Source organism: Balearica regulorum, chromosome 2, assembly GCF_011004875.1.
Source record: "Balearica regulorum gibbericeps isolate bBalReg1 chromosome 2, bBalReg1.pri, whole genome shotgun sequence".
Lineage (NCBI taxonomy): Eukaryota > Metazoa > Chordata > Aves > Gruiformes > Gruidae > Balearica > Balearica regulorum.
In genome coordinates this window covers 90,621,149-90,641,399 of record NC_046185.1, presented here as the reverse complement: position 1 = coordinate 90,641,399, position 20,251 = coordinate 90,621,149, and the positions used below count along the sequence as shown (strand labels likewise).

The 20,251-nt window shown below is 38.8% G+C and overlaps 1 protein-coding gene across 8 annotated transcripts in view; it reads right to left on the bottom strand.

Annotated features, from left to right (window-relative positions):
- The window catches only part of LOC104641002 (cadherin-6), a 111,593-nt gene that overhangs the window by 22,701 nt on the left and 68,641 nt on the right, over positions 1-20,251 (bottom strand). For all 8 annotated transcript variants that reach the window (XM_075744862.1, XM_075744865.1, XM_075744859.1 and 5 more), the window contains 5 exons: positions 10,043-10,337; positions 8,384-8,503; positions 6,169-6,336; positions 4,436-4,623; positions 2,721-2,974 (listed from right to left, as the gene is read on the bottom strand). In XM_075744862.1, the coding sequence (XP_075600977.1) occupies positions 2,721-2,974; positions 4,436-4,623; positions 6,169-6,336; positions 8,384-8,503; positions 10,043-10,337 (1,025 nt within the window). The remainder of the gene's footprint in view (positions 1-2,720; positions 2,975-4,435; positions 4,624-6,168; positions 6,337-8,383; positions 8,504-10,042; positions 10,338-20,251) is intronic.

The window sequence follows — 20,251 nt, the reverse complement described above, 5'->3', positions numbered from 1 at the left end:
ACCTAAAGAACGCAAAGGTGCAACTGAAGGGACCTGATGGGATGCATCTGTGGGTCCTGAGGCAACTGGCAGATGAAGTTGCTAAGCCACTATCCATCCTATTTGAGAAGTTGTGGCAGTCTGAAGTTCCCCTTAACTGGAAAAGGGGAAACATAACCCCCATTTTTAAAATGCAAAAAAAGGAAGACCCAGGGAACTGCAAGCTGGTCAGTCTTATCTCTGTGTCCAGCAAGGTCATGGAGCAGATCCTCCTGGAGACTATGCTCAGGCACATGGAAAATAAGGAGGTGATCGGTGACAGCCAACATGGCTTCACTCAGGGCAAATCATGCTCGACAAATTTGGTGGCCTTCTGTGATGGGGTTACAGCATTGGCGGATAAGGGAAGAACAACTGACATCATCTACCTGGACTCGTGTAAGGCATTTGACACTGTCCTGCATGACATCCTTGTCTCTAAATTGGAGAGACATGGATTTGATGGATGGACCACTTGGTGGATAAGGAATTGGCTGGATGGTTGCACTCAAAGAGTTATGTTCAACGGCTCAATGTGCAAGTGGAGAACAGTGACAAGTGATGTTCCTCAGGGGTCGGTACTGGGACCGGCCCTGTTCAACATCTTTGTTGGCAACATGGACAGTGGGATCGAGTGCACCCTCAGCAAGTTTGCCGATGACACCAAGCCGTGTGGTGTGGTTGACATGCTGGAGGGAAGGGATGCCATCCAGAGGGACCTTGGCAGACTTGAGAGATGGGCCCATGTGAACTGCATGAAGTTCAGCAAGGTCAAGTGCAAGGTCCAGCACATGGGTCAGGGCAATCCCAAGCACGGCTATAGGCTGGGCAGAAAATGGATTGAGAGCAGCCCTGAGGAGAAGGACTTAGGGGTATTGGTTGATGAGAAGCTCAATATGATGCAGCAAAGTGTGCTCGCAGCCCAGAAAGCCAGCCGTGTCCTGGGCTGCATCAAAAGAGGTGTGACCAGCAGGTCCAGGGAGGTGACTCTCCCCCTCTATTCTGCTCTTGTGAGACCACACCTGGAGTGCTGTGTTCAGCTCTGGGGCCTCCAACATAAGAAGGACATGGAGCTGTTAGAGTGAGTCCAGAGGAGGGCCACAAAGTTGATCAGAGGGCTGGAGCATCTCTCCTATGAGGACAGGCTGAGAGAGTTGGGGTTGTTCAGCCTGGAGAAGAGAAGGCTCGGAGGAGACCTTATAGCAACCTTCCAGTACCTGAAGGGGCCTACAGAAAAGATGGAGGGGGACTTCTTAGACTGGTTACAAGGGCATGTAGTGATAGGACAAGGGGTAATGGTTTTAAACTGTGAGAGAGTAGATTTACACTAGATATAAGGAAGAAATTCTTTGCTGTTAGTGTGGTGAGGCACTGGAACAGGTTGCCCAGAGAAGTTGCGAAGACCCCCTCCCTGGAAGTGTTCAAGGCCAGGTTGGATGGGGCTTTGGGCAACCTGGTCTAGTGGAAGGTGTTCCTGCCCATGGCAGGGAGGTTGGAACTAGATGATCTTTGAGGTCCTTTCCAACCCAAACCATTCTATGATTCTATGGAAGCAAACTTTAATTAAAATTAGTCTTGAATAAGAATTCATGTGCAGGACATTGCATGTAAACTGAAGGCAGAGAGGGTTTCTGCCAGAAAAGGTTTTAGATTTAGTTTCTTCATCTAGGAAATTAAGATTATAATATTTACTCCTCTCACAAGATGAGCCGAGAGCTTAAAACCTACTCATGCCTCATAAACATTGTAAGATATCTTGATGAAAGATAGTTGTTTACAGAAGTCCAAAGTATTGATGGATTGGTTCTTTTATTAAACCTGCATTGTTCTATTTTGATCTTAAGACTGCTATTGCATTTCCAAGGTGCCCAACCCAGAGACATGCTGAAAATTGACCTCGATTTAATATTGCTGTATTTTTCATTTCCTCCTCTTACTGCCTTGTCAGTAGCAATGAACTTTAATTAAAGTACACAACTATTTAGAAGTTCTTTTATACTCTATTCAGTATGAGTTAAGTACTCCAGTATGTTTTCAAATGTATTGAAACAATATACCTGTTAATTTACAAAAAAATGAAAGCTTAGGTTTAGCTACTCCATTAACAACCTTAACATCTCCTCCACTTCTTCTAAGACTAGTTTATTGATTCACAGCAAGTGTAATTTATGAAGTCCATGAGACCATTTCTTATTTTACACTGATACAAGTGAGATCAGAGTCTGTGTGTGCACATGAGCTGCTTTTAAGGCATTTCTGCTTGCAGTGTAGAGAAGGTAAATGTGACCTCTGTTAAGCAGGTCTGGATGGATGGGAGAAGAAAGGGCTGCTGAATTATGCCCCTGTCATATAGCCTAGAGGATGCACCACACTGCACTGGAAAATGTTAAAGGTGGAAGGAGAACACTAAGAACTTCTTAGTGTTCTTTTTCCAGTAAATTCTTCCATGGTAGATATAACCACAAACATTAGTTACTGAATAGGATAGCATGTAATTCAAGATGCGAGGGCCATGCAAACACAATCACACATACATAGATATGCTCAACTGTGAGTGATCATTTACCATCTACAATACTCCATATTTAAGCATACGTGAACAATTTCATTGTTAGAAGTGATTTGTTTTGTGTACTGACATGAAAAAAGCAAAATTAAAGCTGTAAAAAATTTACACACAAGCTGAAATAGTCTATGCTTACTTGACAGGGTTCTTGGCAGCATCTGGATCCTGAGCAGTTACTGTTCCTATTACACTGTTTATTGGAACATCTTCTTTCACTTCCATTATGTATGCTGGTCTGCTGAACACAGGGGGTTCATCTACATCCTCCACCTGAATTCTGACTGTAGCTGAGTCCTTGAATGGCCCCAGGTAGAGGAATCGAGGGTCCACGTGAGTATTGCTGGCTTCCACTTTCAGAATATACAGGTTTTTATTTTCAAAATCCAGTGCCTGGGAAGAGAAAAAAAAAATTTTGAGACGTCTGTGGGGATTGCTGTGGCTTGCAGCCAGATGAGCCAAATGAATGGGAGATGTCATGAAGAGGCTTGTGCTAACTAACAGGAGACTGAACTGGAATTAAAATGCCAGCAGAAAGGGGAAAGACAGGGCTCTATGTCACTGATGATACAGTGTAGGAAAAACCCCCACTTTTTTGGGGAATTCTATGCCTGGAATTCTAAAACATCAAGTAATCTTTCCTTCTCAACTAGTCTTAACTCTTCATGCCTTTTATTCTGTCATTTTTTGCATTTTGATGTTTTCTTGCCTATTCCTTGCCCCTAAGCACCACACACTAAATGGGGGAAGATTTTCTATGAGCTGCTTGTTTAAAGATTGGTATTCCATCACTGAAATGAAACACTGTGACATCTAGTGTCTGGACATCCAGGACCACCCATCAAGGAAGACATGATTTTATGATAGGCTATGAATATATCACACTCTATTAAAAGCAAGAAGAAGCAGCATTTAGTGACTCTTTGTTACGGTACTTAGAGAAATGTGGGGAAAGAGTAGTCACCCCTTTTTTCCATTATGTTGTAGAAGATTCACAGCTCTGTCAGCAATGGACAGAAATGCAAACAGAGTTAGACTGATATCATAATCAGCCCCTGGAAGGCATATCCTAAAAAACAAGTAATGACAGGTGTCATACTGATATCAATAAGCAAGTGCATATTTGGAAAATCTACACAATGTCTATCTAGTGGTGACTGAACTTGAACTGATGGAGGATGATATCTGTAACCTTATCAAGCTTGCCTGATAACCCACTGTAAACAATATTTCTCAAACCTTTTCTGACAGCCAATGTGCAACCTAGTAGATGATGTCTATTGTGATCCAGCAAGGCGCTGTGATTTTTTTTCTAGAGCAAAAGCATGCTGATGGATTCATTAATTATATTTTTACAAAATGTGAGTCAAAAGAAATTTGTCTATTTACTTTGATACATTATAGGTAAACAATTGAACACCTTCTGATAGTGCAGTATAGGCAAAGTGATACTGATTATTTCTGCGGTCTTAATATAGCACCTTCTAGTAAGTGAGCAAATCCTGTAAGCATCCAGGGATAAAATCACAGTTGGAGGGTGGTGCCTCCTTGAGTTATTCTGTGGATATGTTCAGACTGTAGAATTTTTATTCTCAGTCCTGTCCCATTCCCTAGATTATTTACTCTCTCAGGTTCTTCAAAGTATGTGCACTGGTTTAGTAAAGGAGGATATGAGGAAGGACCCCAATTGCTTGTATAAAAGAAACTTTATATAGGTAATGTAGAGATTCCTAATAGATAGCATTCAAATTAATAAACTACACATTGCACTAAAAATGGAAAACAAGTATGTGCTAGATAAAGTTTTGATTGATATTTCAGAGGCTGGGTTAAGATGTGTGTTAAGATGTGTACCTTTTTGACAGTTATAATTCCTTCCTGTGTGTCCTTGTCTGTGGTAATTCCAAACATGTCATATCCATCCCCCTCAGTGATGCTGTATTCAATCTCTGCATTTTCATCCACGTCAGCATCATTCGCTTTTATCCTGCCAACTGGTGAGTCAGGTGGTGTAGACTCAGGAGCTTTAAATTGGTATGTGCCTACAGCAGACAGAGAAGGAAATTTTGTCAGTCAGTCTCATGGTACTTTGGACACCATCTCTCAGCCCACTGTCCATGCTGGGCACGCCCAGATGAATTAGCGAGTTGCTGTATCTTCAGGACTTCAAGGGGCAACAGCCTTCAGCTTCTGCCTTACTTTCATGTGGATAAAAGTAACTTATTTTTCTGTTTTCTAGTATGAAGGATAGGCATTTTGTTTTCCTACACACATATATCTTTAGGAACATACGTCCCTTTCTAGACATTATCAGGATCTCTGTTGGCCATATCAAAATTGTATACGAAAAATGTCTTGAGGCCAAAAGACAAATATTAAGAACCACCAGAGGCCAACGCAGCTTAGTAAGAATAAAACCAAATCCAGTCCAAATGCCTATTAATAATGTGCTACATTGAATTCTCCTCTGAAAAAAACTCTATTCGCGGAATGTTGGCATTATGAAGCTGTATCTTTGGCTTTTATATTGAAGACACTTATGTCCAGAGATGTATAATTAACTCATTGGAGGCAGAGTGCTATATTTTCTCTTAAGTTGCTCTAATTTAAATGGAAATGCTTTGCCCACAGCTAAGAACAGACTTTGAACTTAAATGACAAGTTGCTTCCAATAACTTTCCCAGTGACTTAACCGCCAAAGCTTGCTGATTTGTCTGATAGTATCTGCAATTATTTTCTCTAACAGCTGCTCTTGACTTTGACACACACTGACACTGTGATACACACACATCACAGACAGAGCAGTTGTTAGACAAAGCAAAAAAGAAGAAAAAGAGAGAGAGAAGGAAGGAAGAAAAGAAAGAAAGAGAGAAGGAAGTAAAGAGAGGGAAAGAGAAGTGGATGAAAGCTGAATTGCTTTGAATCACTTATAGCCATGAATGGTCATTAATAGAAATTACTTTCTAAGAGATCTGGCTCACGTGATTCCCTTAAATATCACACAGATATCTATCAAATGATCTGAGACAGGGGAAGGAGAATAGGCAGAAATATCTGGTATATTTATGTACATGCTTTTGTTTCTGTATGAAAAGAATATAGGAAAAATCCATTGAGGCAAATGCTTTCTGGGTGTCAGTATTCATTTTGATAGAATTGCTCTTGGGATCATTTTATGTACTTAAATAAACATGTTTCAGAACTTAAATATGTTAGATTAGAACAGATATCTTAAAATGCAGTCAATCACAAAGTCTAATAGAAAAAATATTGATCAAGCTATATAGATTATATCAAAGCTATTTAACGGGTAGGAAAAATAATGTTTCTCTACATTAACTCACCTCTCAGACTATCTACTGCAACTAGAGTAAAAATATTAAAGATATGTTTCCCAGTTATTGCAATTAACTGTAGAATGATCCTATTGCTTGCTTGTGTGTTGTCTTTTTCTTTCTTAAAGGAATCTGATACTCAGTAAGTACACAACAGAATAAACAATATCTCAGGTGAAAAAAAAACCAAAATAAACCCTATCAATTTCCGTCCATTTTACTGTAAAGACATAGAACATAAATATTCCATACTCTGGGGGAAGCGAGGTGGATTGTCATTTACGTCAGTCAATGTGATGTTCACGGTGGTGGTTCCTGATAATCCGCCCATTTGGCCTCCCATGTCCTTAGCCTGGATGACCACTTGGTATTGCTCCCTGTTTTCACGGTCCATGTTTAGCAAAGCAGTTTTAATAATGCCTGAAAACATGAAAATTGAAGAGGGGGAATTCACAAGTAAGGTACTGACTTTGATGGAAATTCTTATTAAAAAACCCCCACAGCCTAAAGAACAAAACAATCTCTGTGTAATAAGTAAACTTTGCCCAGTACAAATATTTACTGTTATGAGATGGCACATTAAATTACAGACTTGTCATATCGTATCTCAGGCTGCTGCCTATGTGACAGACACAATATTAGTGGCATCCCCAGAAAGATGTTCTACCTATTTGTGAGCAGTGTTATTTTACATAACTATTTACCCCTTTTCAGTTCCATGCTAAAGTCTCTCACTGAACTGGAAAAAGGCTCTTTGTTCATTATAAAGTGCTCCATCTTTTTTCTCCTGTTCAGTCAATATTTTTATTTTGACAGATGTGGTTAAAGAAAAAAAAAAGAAAAAAAGCTAACTTCAGCAAGACATCATTGAAGAGGCAGTACAACAACATTAAATGGGAGAAGAGAAATTAATTAAGAAAATTGTGAGCATCCAAGCATGCCCAAGTATATATATTTCTGTTTATACATTGATTGAAATGATTTTGCCAGTCGCTTCCTTCTTCAAAGGCACAAACATCAGTTATGAGGCCAGCTCCTATTGAAATTCAATCATTCATATTTACCATGAAGCAAAATGTTTGCATTCTCACTGGGTCTCTTAAGGCTAAGAACTGACTCTTTTGTAGGCAAAAGGGGTGAAATTCAAGTACTGAAATCCATGGCAAAATTCACAGCAGCTTTGACAGAGACTTACTTCACTCTAGGAGTTTTGCAATTGATTTCCATGGCAGGAAGATCAAGCCTGTGGTTTACCTTGCTTCCCCTCTGTGCCCCATACAACCCTCTTGCTAAAAGATTATTGCTGGTGAATTCCCAGCTACACTATCCTTATTATAACTCTAGATAGAAGAGCACATAGTGTACTCTCCCAGTCAGAATGAGTGCATCAGTGCAAAAATCCTTGCTTGTATTATCTAATACCTTATGCTTGAAGGGAAGCTCCCTTTGATTTTGGCTTTTTTCAGAATTCTATACATTTTTTCACTTTAGGATTTTCTTTGAGACATCAAATGTCTCCCTCCTTTTCCTTTCCTGAGTCTCTAAGATTTATTTAAGAAACAATCCTAAAACCTGATTAATTCTCTGGGATAATCTATTCCTTTCCTGTGAGGGTGCTGAGGAGAAATGATTTCTTTAGCTTCCAGCAACCTATCACAGGGGATGTTCCCATTTAAGGAGTTTCTTGAGATCCTTTCTTTCTTGTTGGAGAAGTTTGTTATAAATCTTGAGAAGAGACGATCTATGTAGTCAGATAGTCAATGGTACAGCAGATTCAGCCAGCCAGAATTCATATGTTTTACATGCACAGGTTCTAAAGCTGTCTGTTACTTAGTCCATAAAAAATTCCAGTCACTGTGTATAATTTAAACATCTTCCAAAAACAGAACTCAGAAGTTTGGAATTCTATTTGTGATCTTCTAGTGTAGCGCCGCAGACAATTTTACCTCTTCTATCATTAGTCTTAATTAAGATTTCTTTCATAAAATTATCATTAAAGTGATATGTTGCAGATGTACAGAAATTATAATTACTTTAAACAAGTTTTGAAGAAGCAGAAGGAGAAAAAACCTCCACCTGAACAAACTCTCAGTCTTAATTTAGCCATTATGAAGATCTATGAGGATTAAGCACGTTTTTCCACACCCACCTGTTTCCTGTTTTCTTCTAAAACCCAACCTATTTGGTTTAATTTAAGCATCCACAGCAGTCTCTACCCACTTCTTGTTAAAAATGATTGAAAACTGGTTCACATCCAGTACTAATTGTATTTATTAGACTTTGCTGATAAGATTAAAGTAATGTAGGTGTCATGTTTACAGATGTATTGCCCTATTAAGTCTGTCAGATTTTGCACTGAGTAAGATGTAATCTCTTTGATGTTTTTGTCTAATATGTCCTAGCTTGGCATAGCATGTCATTTTGAATTACAGACATTGTCATAGAATGACAGATAAGGTCCCCTGACCTGTCTCAGATTCAACGGAGAAATATGGTTGTCCCTGCAGAATGCTGTAGACAACTTTAGCACTGTTCCCATACGTAGGATCATCGGCATCAGTTGCGGTGACTTGCACAACAAAGGTACCTGCAATGATTAATTAAAGAAAATAAAAATCCACAGGTTTTTTTCATGGCCAAGACAGTTTAGGATGTAGAAAAAGCATAGTTCAGGTTCAGGTCAAACTTGTGGCAAAAATTTAGAGATATTCTTATTTCGTGGAAGTTTCTCTCTTCATAAAGGACATAGATACAAACCCAAAATTATAGTTGGCTTATTCCCAGTTCATTAAAATACACAGTTATTGATTGGATATGTAGATCCTTCATCATATTTCTTATGAAGAAACCAGAAACGCACCCTTCCCCAGATATTGAAGGCATTCAGAATTTGAATCTAGTCCAAGAATATACTTTTGCAAATTTACTCCGTCTTGTAAGGTGTTTGACATAGGAATGTAAATCTGGTTTTTCATGTGTCTTCTAGAGAAAGAAATGATGTTGAATCCTAGGCAAAGTGTTACAAAACATAAAAAATGATCTTAGGTTTTGGCATTTAAAACAGATTTGTGAATAAAGTATTCACCTCACATATTAAAATGTGAATATTAGGTTCTCTCTTCACCAGATGAGGTTTCATCCATATGACAAGTCCCATGAATGATAGGAGAGAGTATGCCCCAAAGTCTTTATTTTTGTATTATTTAAGCTTTATTTTAATCTCATTCTTGATTATGATTAATTAATGCTTCTCTCCCTGGATATTAGTTCAGATTAGAAGTGTGCTTCTTGCAGTTCAACTATCCATCGATCTCTGAGAAAGAAATCAAAATGACTTCCCTAAGAATGAGACAAAGAATCAAAACCTGTCAACTTCTCTGGAAAAGATCCAATCTTAAAATCATATTTCAAGGAAGTTCTTTTCTTTTATTGATTGATTCTTACAGCTTGATACATCTCAAATCAATAGAAAGATTTCAGTGGACTTCAATGGACTTTGGACCTCTTTTCTTTTGCATGAAATGAATAACAAAGGTCACAGGAAGTTAATGGCATATCTCCAAATCAGTGATGAGTTGACTCAGGTGGCAGTGTTTGTTCCTGAAATGTGTACAACTACTTCTGAACCTGCCCTTTTTTTTTTTTTTCTTTTTTTCTTCTTTTTTTCTTCTTTTTTTTTTACCTTCCTGGACTAAACAGGGGTTGCTGAACAAATCTAAGGGTGATATGGACATGCTTAGGTGACAATGGATTATCATATTACACTGCTAATAACTGCATGTTAACAACGCATATTAAACTCTTTACAGATGTCATGTAACACAGCTTAGCTCAGCTCACTTTCACTGTGAACTAAACTAGATTAGATTGTATTAACTTGTATGTTTTTTGTGGTACAACAGCGGGAGTGGGTTTCTCTCAGCTGACACCTCTGATTCCAGCAAAATGTTGTCGCTATTGTCATGGAATTAAATTTTTTTTTTTTTTTTTTTTAAAACAGCTGAGATGCTTTTACTCCAGACTCAGTGGATGTCTGTATTCAGTGCCTGTAAACTTTGGGCCCTTCATTAACTCCATGGAAAGAAGTCAGACCAGACACTGAAATAGATTATTAGTTATCACCTACCAACATCTGACATTTCGGGAATGCTGGCATTGTAAACATCCTTTGTAAACATTGGCTCATTGTCATTGATATCATGGATCTTAATGATGAACTCAGATTCTGGTTCCACTGGTCTTCCAGTCCTTCTGTTTATAGCCTGGGCACGGAGTATGTATACAGGCTTTTCTTCCCTGTCTAGTCTCTTTGTGGCCTGGATGTCACCAGTGTTTTCATTGATAATGAAGAGATCTCCTGCTCCATCTCCAGAAAGGATGTACTTAAGTGATCCGTCTCCTTTATCCTGGTCTGAATGCAGCTGGTGGTGAAATGGGAATAAAAAAAAGAAAGCAAAATAAATAAATTGGGACACAATTCTAGATACTTTAACTGATATCATGATACATGCTTTACTATTAATAATACCCAGCCCAAAGGCTGTACACTGCTGTTGGGAAATGAGATGATAGCACAGTAGAAGCAGTGAATTGATAGAGTTGTGCCTTGATGTCGGAATTGAAATGGTCTGCAATACTGTAAGAAATTGCCTGAGGAAAACCATGAATTGAAGCTGCAGATCACCTTCCCAAGTGATCAATCAGATCTAAATGCTAGTGGCTTAGGTGGAATCCTAGGAATATGTAGGACAGTGAGATCCTACAGTGGAAAAACAGTAGATTCAGAAATTGCAGAAAGCAAAAAAATTAAAAAGTGGCCAGGCCAGCCACTTCTTGAGTTTAAATTCTGGGTGCTCAGTTCTTAAGCCCCTGGACACTATGTAATATACCACACAGTGCACAACATAATAACATACTAAATACATACACAGATAGCAGATAAATACATGCATTCACAGATGTGGCAAACTAAGAGCAGAGGCAGGCAGGCATATTAGACCATTACAACACCGGCAATGAAGAGATCAGTTGCCTTATCCAAAGGGACATGGACCAAGCTCAAACATGATGGAGGCAGAGGAAAGAAAAAAATGAGGGTAATTAGCATACAAAGCATGAGCTGCCCAAATCATCATCTTTTTTGCCCCAGAGATTTCCACATCTCTTGAAATGCTGCTTAGCACACACACAAGTATGACTGATTAAACCATACTCTCATGGCTGTTCCTTTGATAAAGGCTTTTTTTAACCCCCTGGCCTTAAAATCAAGGCTACTCAACTACAATTTATTTTGTTGTTACATTAGAGAAAATAAAAATAAAAAAAAAAAGGAACATTGAAATGGCTTCTAAAGTCAGGGCATAGGTGATGAAATTCATGGGGAAAAAAAGAATCTATTAGGTAGCTGATTCCTGGAAAATGTTGATTTCATAAAAAAAAAAAAAAAAAAACATGTCTATGAGTCAGGAGAGCTGAACTTGCTCAACCAGCTCTTTGCTTTTCTATTCCTGCATACAAGTTAGGAAAAAATTACATAGTATTTTTTTATTTATTAGTATATTTACCTACATTATTAGGTATAATAATAATAATAATATATTATTAGATATTGGTATATTACCTATATTATTAGTATATTTACCTAGTGGCAAAGTATTTAGCATCGCTGGATGGCATGCTTTGCAGAAGAGAAAGATTTGTAGATTGAAAGAATATAGAAAATCTTTGCATAGACTTTACCAATGCCTCGCTATGGCCCTAGCATGCTGGAAGGGCATCCTCCAGCATGAACATATGGTCAATATTTTGGGCTTCCTTCAACTTTCTGCCCAGATCAGTGCTACGCTGGCAGCCTACTGACAACCCACTTGGTGGCACAGTGCTCCACCTATGTATGCGCTCATGCCTATGGTCCCTATAGACAGCATGCTCCATGCAACAAGTCTACCTTTAAGGGCAAAACTCTTTGTCACCATGCATTCCAAAAGTGTCCAATAATACAAAATATCAGAACTGTAGCATGGTTAATCATTAGCAGATGTGCTGAGGCACTCGTTAATTTTTCTTCTTCAGGGAGAAAATGGGCATTCCATGTAATTTTGCATACAGCCCTTTCTCTTGATAATAAGAATACCAATAAGTAGCTTGTATGCAGCATTTTTCGTAAGCAGATTTCAAAACCCTTCACAAAAGCAGTCAATACCATTTGCTCTGAATTTTTGGATAACAAAGCACAGCAACTTGAAGTTTCCTAGAAGGCTAGTCTTGGAGCCCAGAACAGAGTTCAGGTCTCCTGAGTTCCATTCAGCTGACTGATACACTTGGCCATAGGGCCGAGAGGAATTATATAATTTACTAGATATAACTTCAGCCTCTGATGAATATCTGTTAGACCTGCTTGTTAAGAAATCAGACTAGGCGTCAGCTGCAGGAAGTAATTTCAATAGGTTATTTGAGTATAATTTTCCTCTAAGGCAGCCTGCAACAGAAAAGGCATGAAAATAATTTTGTCTTTAAAACTGTGTATTTTTTTAGGATTGTTTCACATCAAAAATTCAACTTTTGTTCGCCTTGAAAGCCTGTTCAACTTTGTCTGTAACATATTGGGACAAAAACAGCCTTCAGTAACAGACTATCATTAATTCATATGAATCGTGGAATAGTGTTGTGAGATTTGTTACAGGCTGAACTCCCAAATGAATTTTTATCATCATTTTAATTAAACCTGGTTTCAATGAACAAAGTAGCAAAAAAGGTCAAGCTAGAAAAGGTGTTGGAACCACTGGGAATCGTCTTCTATAATATTCTTTAACTAGCCCAGACGACCTAAAGAGCTAAAAAAGGAAACTTGTGTGATTTTTTTCAAGTCAATTATTTATGAAATTTCCACTCCTCTTCCACAATTAATGGAATCTGTATGAGATTGACAGTGACTTTGCATATTGAGACAAAGTATATCTCAGTGTAATGACTCATCAATATTGAGAATATCTTCATCAAAAGTTCAATCTCTAGCCCTTCAGCAAAAGCTCTAACTTTTGAAAATAAACATTCCCTTTGACAAGATCCTTTCCAACTTTAATACCTTCAGTTTTAAAACTGTCCTAAGACATGCTAGAACAAACTAAGTGCTCAGCTGGCCAGGCATTAAGTGGATTATTTCCTGTAAGAGCAAGACCTGGGGGAGGTCGTGTCCCATGTGCCAGTGTATATTACTTAGAGCTAAGGCTGGCTGAATGCTTGCTCTTCAAACCAACAGCGACCTTACAACATGTCACCATGTGTGGCCTCAAGACTGTGGTTCACAAAGACTCTCAAAAGGTATGATTACAATCTGTTCGATTTCAGTAAATTAAGACAGTTCTCCACCTGCTTGTCATCAGGGTTTCTGTGGGATAAGCCTATATCACAACACCAGCATGAACTGCTTAATAGCTGCGCCAAAAGAGTTTGCATTTTGTTCCCTTCTTTTCAGAAAAAAATTTGGTTTTATATATTAGAAAATATGAGCAGATCTCTAGAAAAGCTTCTCATAGATGACAAATTTGTAGCATTCACTTGTGATGAAAATATCTGAAAAAACAATTTATTATTTTAGATTATGTTATCTGTCCTTGACTGTTTGCTTGGTAGAAAAGTTTTATCCAGACAAAGACAATCATCTGTTTTATTTTTTCTTTAAGTGTCAGTTTATCTTAGAAGCAATATTTTGTCTGTGTGACCGATACCAAGGGGGAAATTGCTACTGTAACCAGGTTAAAAAAATAAATTGGGAATAAAATTAAAGGAGAAATAAATGGTGCAAGTTGAGGCCAAAAGAAGGGCCGGGAGGCGAGATGGATTTAAAAATACGGTTGATGGTGTTGTATATAAAACTTACCACCATTGTTAGACTATGAGGATGAAATTAATAGTAATAACCACCCTCCCTTTCCTTCTCACTTGAAGTTATTTTTCACTACCCAGATACCTTTTGGCAAAGGACGTTTGCTGTGATGAGATATGTGTATAAATTATACTGAAGATTCATTTAGCAGGACCAGTCCCAGCCAATACAAGATATTATAGTTTCACTCTGTGTGCTAACCCATGCTGCAAAAGACTGTCCTTTATCCTCTGCATAACGTTGGTGATGGGACAGATAAATGGGCCATGGCAGATAGCCGTGGCATAGAATAAAATGTCGTGGGACATCATAGTGCTCACGTCAGCTGGGCTGTATCGTATCACCACTCCTCAATACAAAGTTACTTCAGCCACTGGTTTTTATGGCTCCACTTAAAGGTAGATTTTTTTTATTATTATTTCCTGAGGAACTCAGCATTACTCAATGGCACTAATTTCAGTTGGTGACTGAACTGAGCAATCCCCCAAAGGTAAGCAAAATTATGAAGAAGTAAATCTATGCAATAAAAAGTAAATGCATCAGCAATTGCACTATATTAATATTATAGTAAATTGATTCATTCAGAATCTAATCTAGACACTTTTGTGAAATCGTCCATCAATCACTGGCTAAGGCTGAGGACAAATGACAGATTAAAGATTTTGCTATGCCCTAGGCATACTTTTACTCATTTTACTTTAATACCACTGTTAAGTGAACCATCTGGTTTGCTTTTAATGACTTACAGTCAGATAAAAACTATCCGGCCTTTGTCTTTTTTCTCCCCGAATGTCCTGGCCTGGAAACAGGGAAGGCTTCATGCCTCTGGGAAGAGGCATTTAAAATGCATGTAGGACTGCAGCATTAGCTACCAGTGTTTGACATTCTGCTTGTTGTCACATACATAATTAGTTTAAAAGGAGAGTTTTGTGGGTTTTGTGGTTTTTTTTTTTTTTTTTTTTTTTTTTAAATTGCCACAATCTGGAGTAGCCTCATTCTCCACAGCGTTGCTGGCAGAGCCCTCCGAAGGCACCAAGGGCTGTGGCAATGGGATGTCTTCAGCATGAAGAAAAGGAAAAGGCAAGTGAAAACTCTGCTCAAAGTATTTGTACCATGAGCTTTTTCTGCCCCGCCCCCCCCGCCCCAAGTGAATATATTTCCAGCATTTGTGTTCATCTCCAATATAGATAGTATTGCTTCACTTTAAAACAACACTCCAGGAGAATTTTACCAGGACTTTAAAAATTGAATTGGACCCATGCTACACACAGAGGAATTATTTCAGCAAAGGACATGGGAGGAATTTAAGGGCATCTTTCATGTGCTTTTGCAATAAGACTATAAACTGATATGGCATGAAAACTGCAGTTCCAATTGGCATTAAGTTGTACAATTCATTATTGGCTATTGCTGATATTATAAAGTCATGAACTATACTCCAAAATGCTGGCAGCACTTAAAAAAGAAGTAGTGTTAGTGTGTTTGAACCGAGCTGAGGGACTGTGGCTCCCCGGGTGCATGATGGCAGGGCCCAGCAGCCATGGCCTGTCCCACCCCGCCAGCCAGGAGCAGGGCAGCTGAGGGCACCGGGGCAGCCCCAGTCCCGGGCATTGGGCACCTCCCTGGGGACGAGGCCAGGCCGAGGCCAGGCCTGGACATAGGTCTGCTGGTGGGCCCAGCTTGGGGGCCCATGGCTGTGCAGGGAAAGGCTGTGGGGAACCGAAGACTGGCTCTGCTGTGGTGTTGTTGGGGCAGGGGCTGATGGGCCTGGGGGCTGATGTGGAGTCCCTGGCCATGGGCAGGTGAGGGAAGCCCTGGGGGCTGACATGGGGTCCTGGGCAGGTTTGGGAGCCTCAGGGGGCTGACATGGGAGTCCTGGGCCGTGAGCATGTGGGGGCAGCCATGGGGTGTCTGACAGAGACAGTCAGGGCTGGTGGTGCCTCAGGGCCTTTTTCTAACTAACCATGCTAAATTCTCCTTGATACAAAACTGTATGAAACAGCAGTACCAAAACTGTATTAATGAAAGTGAGATCCCATATATATTAATAGGTTAAGGCTAAACTCTAACTTTTTTGTGTGTTTAAAAGGAATACAGTAGAGAGAAGTGGTTTTCTAGCATGCATATTTGTAGCAAGGTTGTACTGAAATGTGCTTTTATAGCTGTGGTAATTAAATTAAAAAAAAATTGAAATTGCAGGCTGTGGATATTCTCTAGAATAACATCCCTCCTCTACCTCACTCTGTAACACTGATTTAAACAGCATAGTTAATCTAATTTATGAAGTGGCTTTAGGTTATGCAAGACAGCTGTAAATTGCAGTTTAACTCCCACTAATGTCATTTTGCTGGTTATGATACCTGGCAATTTGGTGGGTAAGATGGTTTTCCATCCACCCTGCATACCAAGTTCTGTTTCCTGTTGTGAATACAACACCCTACCTGCTGACTTTCAGAGCGGTTCCTGTACCTCAGCAAAGATCAAAGTCAATTGACCTTGGGATGTACACACTGAACCATCAACCTACAATTATCCAGAAATAAGCTGCCTGTTGCATCTTATTATTTGTTTGTATTTAGAAGAGGAACTTGCTATTCTGGGATTGTTGTAGTCACATTTTAGTCTCCCAACACATTTTTGTCTCCTAACACAATAATGAAACAGACACTAATTATTAAACTAGTAAGTAGACAGTTGGTAGGTAGCTAACAAAGAGAATCATGAGTTTACTCTTGGCACTATTCATAGCACATGATTTCTCTCCCAATTGAATAGATCCAAACAACAGAGTCCTCTCTAGTAATGAACAAAGTCAACCACATGTATTGCTTGAGGTTACACAGTGCAATGCTACAGCATTCAGAAAAACTAAAGCACTCAAAATGAAACTGCTAATACTATAACATTACACACAGTTTCTATTTCAGAATAATAACAACCTTGCACTCTTCTGTGTCTCTTCTGGTGCTCTGTACCCCTATGACATCAACCGACCTCCTCAATTAATATCATATCAACACCATTAATATCATCAAATAATAAGCACCAAAGTTTTTGCTCCATGTGGTGACTCTGTGTTAAAATGCAAATGGCATTGTTTTTGCACATTAGGTAATAAATATTTATGTATATTTTGCTGAAGTTTAAGTATAGTCTTCTTCCTAATGCACAAAAAATACCCCCAAAACACCATATATGTGTTCCATATACCTACATATACACATACTATATCATGTATCATCAGGGAAAATACCTACACAAATAATTTATTTCAAGCCATGAAAGATCCTTTTTTTCTAAAAAGCTATGCCACAAGATCCACAGTGAGATCCAGCATCACCAGAAATGACAGATTTCCTATGGATGTGTGTGCCATGTTCTTATGGTTGCAATTACGCTAACCTCTGGTTCCTTTCATGGTCCACATAACCTCTCTATCTGACTCACCCCTAAGGCAAAGCATCCTGCTGTCTCTCATATCACTTAGCCTACTGCATGGTATTTTATACTTCCTGCTCCAGCCTGTGTCCTCAAAAGCTCTTGACTGCAAAATGCTGCTACTTCTTCTGGTCCCTAAATACTGGGTGGAGAAGAGACAGCATGGGTTGTGGTTGGTGGCGGCTCATATGTGTATCTATGAAACAGCCGGCTGACCAAACAGGCAGGGCATAATGTAGGTTTATTTGCCTTATGCAGCTACGGTTCTTCCAAACTGTATATGAAATTAATGGTTTTGACACCGTTATTCCTCTATATAATTTAATTGAAAGCAGTTAATGGATTTAAAAATTATTTAGAGGTGGCCAATGGAGAGAGAGAGAAGGTAAAGTGCTGAAGCTAGTTATCTGCTTAGGTCAGATATCTGGAAAGTTATATGTCAAGACTTAGATACTTACCCTTAGGGACCACTATTTCAAAACTGAAGCTTAAATTTCTGTTAAGAATGGGAGGATAGATGCTAAAAAATAATTTGGAAGACAATGGGAGAAAGATGCTACAGTGCTTCCAACTTTTCTTGGTGTTTAGAGAAACTAGAAGAGGTGATTCCTTTCTATTCTAATATAAAGAATTTTGAAGATTATATGAACATTTATACTCTACATCCTCAAAAGGGCTGGAGAGATGGAATTTGAAGTAAGAGTCAAGCACCATCACTTTCAAATATAAAACAACAACAAAAACATTTTACAAGATTAAAAAAGAAATGCAAACAGACCCAGCCTTACCAAACCACAGCACCATAGAATCATAGAATCTTAAGGTTGGAGAAGACCTCTAAGATCATCAAGTCCAACCGTCAACCCACCACCACCATGTCTACTAAACCATGTCCTGAAGTGCCATGTCGACACGTTTTTTGAACACCTCCAGGGATGGTGACTCCACCGCTTCCCAGGGCAGCCTGTTTCAATGCCTGATCACTCTTTCGGTGAAGAATTTTTTCCTAATATCCAATCTAAACCTCCTCTGACACAACTTGAGACCATTTCCTCTTGTCCTTTCGCTAGTTACTTGGGAGAAGAGACCAACACCCACCTCACTACAACCTCCTTTTGGGTAGTTGTAGTGATAAGGTCTCCCCTCAGCCTCCTCTTCTCCAGGCTAAACAACCCCAGTTCCCCCAGGTGCTCCTCAGAAGAACTGTGCTCCAGTCCCTTTACCAACTTCGTTGCCCTTTTCTGGACATGCTCAAATCACCATGATTCCAGATGTACAGTTGTCAAACCCAGCACTTCCACACAAGGGCTGTTAGACTGCTACAACAGGTACTTGAAGTAGATTCTCACTTTTTTGTATCTATCTCCTCACTAACCCAAGATCTGCTGTCCTAAACAGCAGCCTTCATTGTTCATCACTTTCTTGAACTTACAAATGTCACAGTTTATAGAATACTTAAATTAGTTAACTATAGAAAGTGATTAGTTTACTATAGTAAGTATATTTACTATGCCATAGTTAATACAGTAAACCTGAATATGGGTCAGTTTGCCTGATTCCTGAGTGTTTCAGTTTGTTAATGCAGTTTCAACTGGCTTGCTTCCCACTATACCTAGTGAAGAAAAAGGTGCAACAGGTACACAGTTCCTATTTGAAGAAATCACCACTCTGGTAATTAGAAAGAAACTTGTTTTCCACATTAGATGTGCTGTTCTTGTGCCAGCATTGTTTTTCTGTTTTAAGAACCTCTTCCCACATACATACATTCTTCCTCATCCAACATTTATAGATAATAATCCCATATGCTCTCATTATTTTCCTTTGCTAGGCTACCAGCCTATATACAGTCTTTGCTTGCAAAATAGGCACTTCTGAGTCCTCAGCTGGAATGCTGTTTACAACCCAATCTCTCATTTTCAAGTCAAGTGGATTCCAAAAAGAGCCAGTGAAGAAAAGGCCAGATATGAAGGGCTGATGATCCTAGTCATTTTTCTGTAATGGCTGCCTCTCAATTGGCCTTCCTTCTCTGTGAATGGGCACAGGTCTTTGAACAATGATGTTAATATTTTCCTATCATCTCTATTAGAAATGAGTACAAACATTTGCCATTTTCATTGCCATATCAAACTAGCTTCTTCCTGCTGTCCCATGACTAAAACAGTTAAAAGTTTTCCTCCTTTTGCTGTTTCTAATTTATGGCCATTCATTGTGTATTGGATTTATTTTTAATAACTCCTATTTCAAGAACATTGTGTTTTTATCCTTTTTCTACTCCTTCCATTTTGAAGAGCATCATTTTCTTCCTCTGTGGTATTCTGGTCAGCAATTAAGGATAAAATTCAGTACTAAAATCAGGCATGCAAATATTAAATATGTAGCAAATTAATGAAATAGAGCACTGAAGAATTACTGAGGTTATATGAGAATTCCACATTTTGGGGTGTTGGTTTCTTTGGAGTTATTGGAAAATATACTGTGACCTATTTGCATTGTGCTTACTTTTTTTGGTTTTGTTTATAAGAGGTTGTATAGTAGAACCAGAAATACTTTAAATCCTGGCTTATTCAGCTGTGGAATCCTATTAATATAATAATACATAACAGACTATGTTTTATATAAAGTTCATATCAGCAAGCTACAGATGCAGACCTGATTGCATGGTATCAGGTATATTAGAAGAAAACCTCAGTAAAAAATAAAACCCGCATTTGTAAATGATACAGGGATCCAACACTTGGACTATTAAAATGCAAATTAAATATTTTGTTAGGATAACCACCTCAGAGTACATCAGGGAAAGGGTAAAAGAATAATGCCCCCTAAGGGCCTCTTTTAACCTAAGAACTGGTCCTTAGCTCTAACCCTGAGATTTTTGTTAAAAAAAAAAACCAACAAAAAAACAAACTATGAGCTTCAAAACAATGAAAAAAATGCTAAAATTGCACCCACTGCAAATGGGAAAAAAACCTACATGTCAGACAGAAGTGTTCAGTAACAGCAGTATCATCTGCA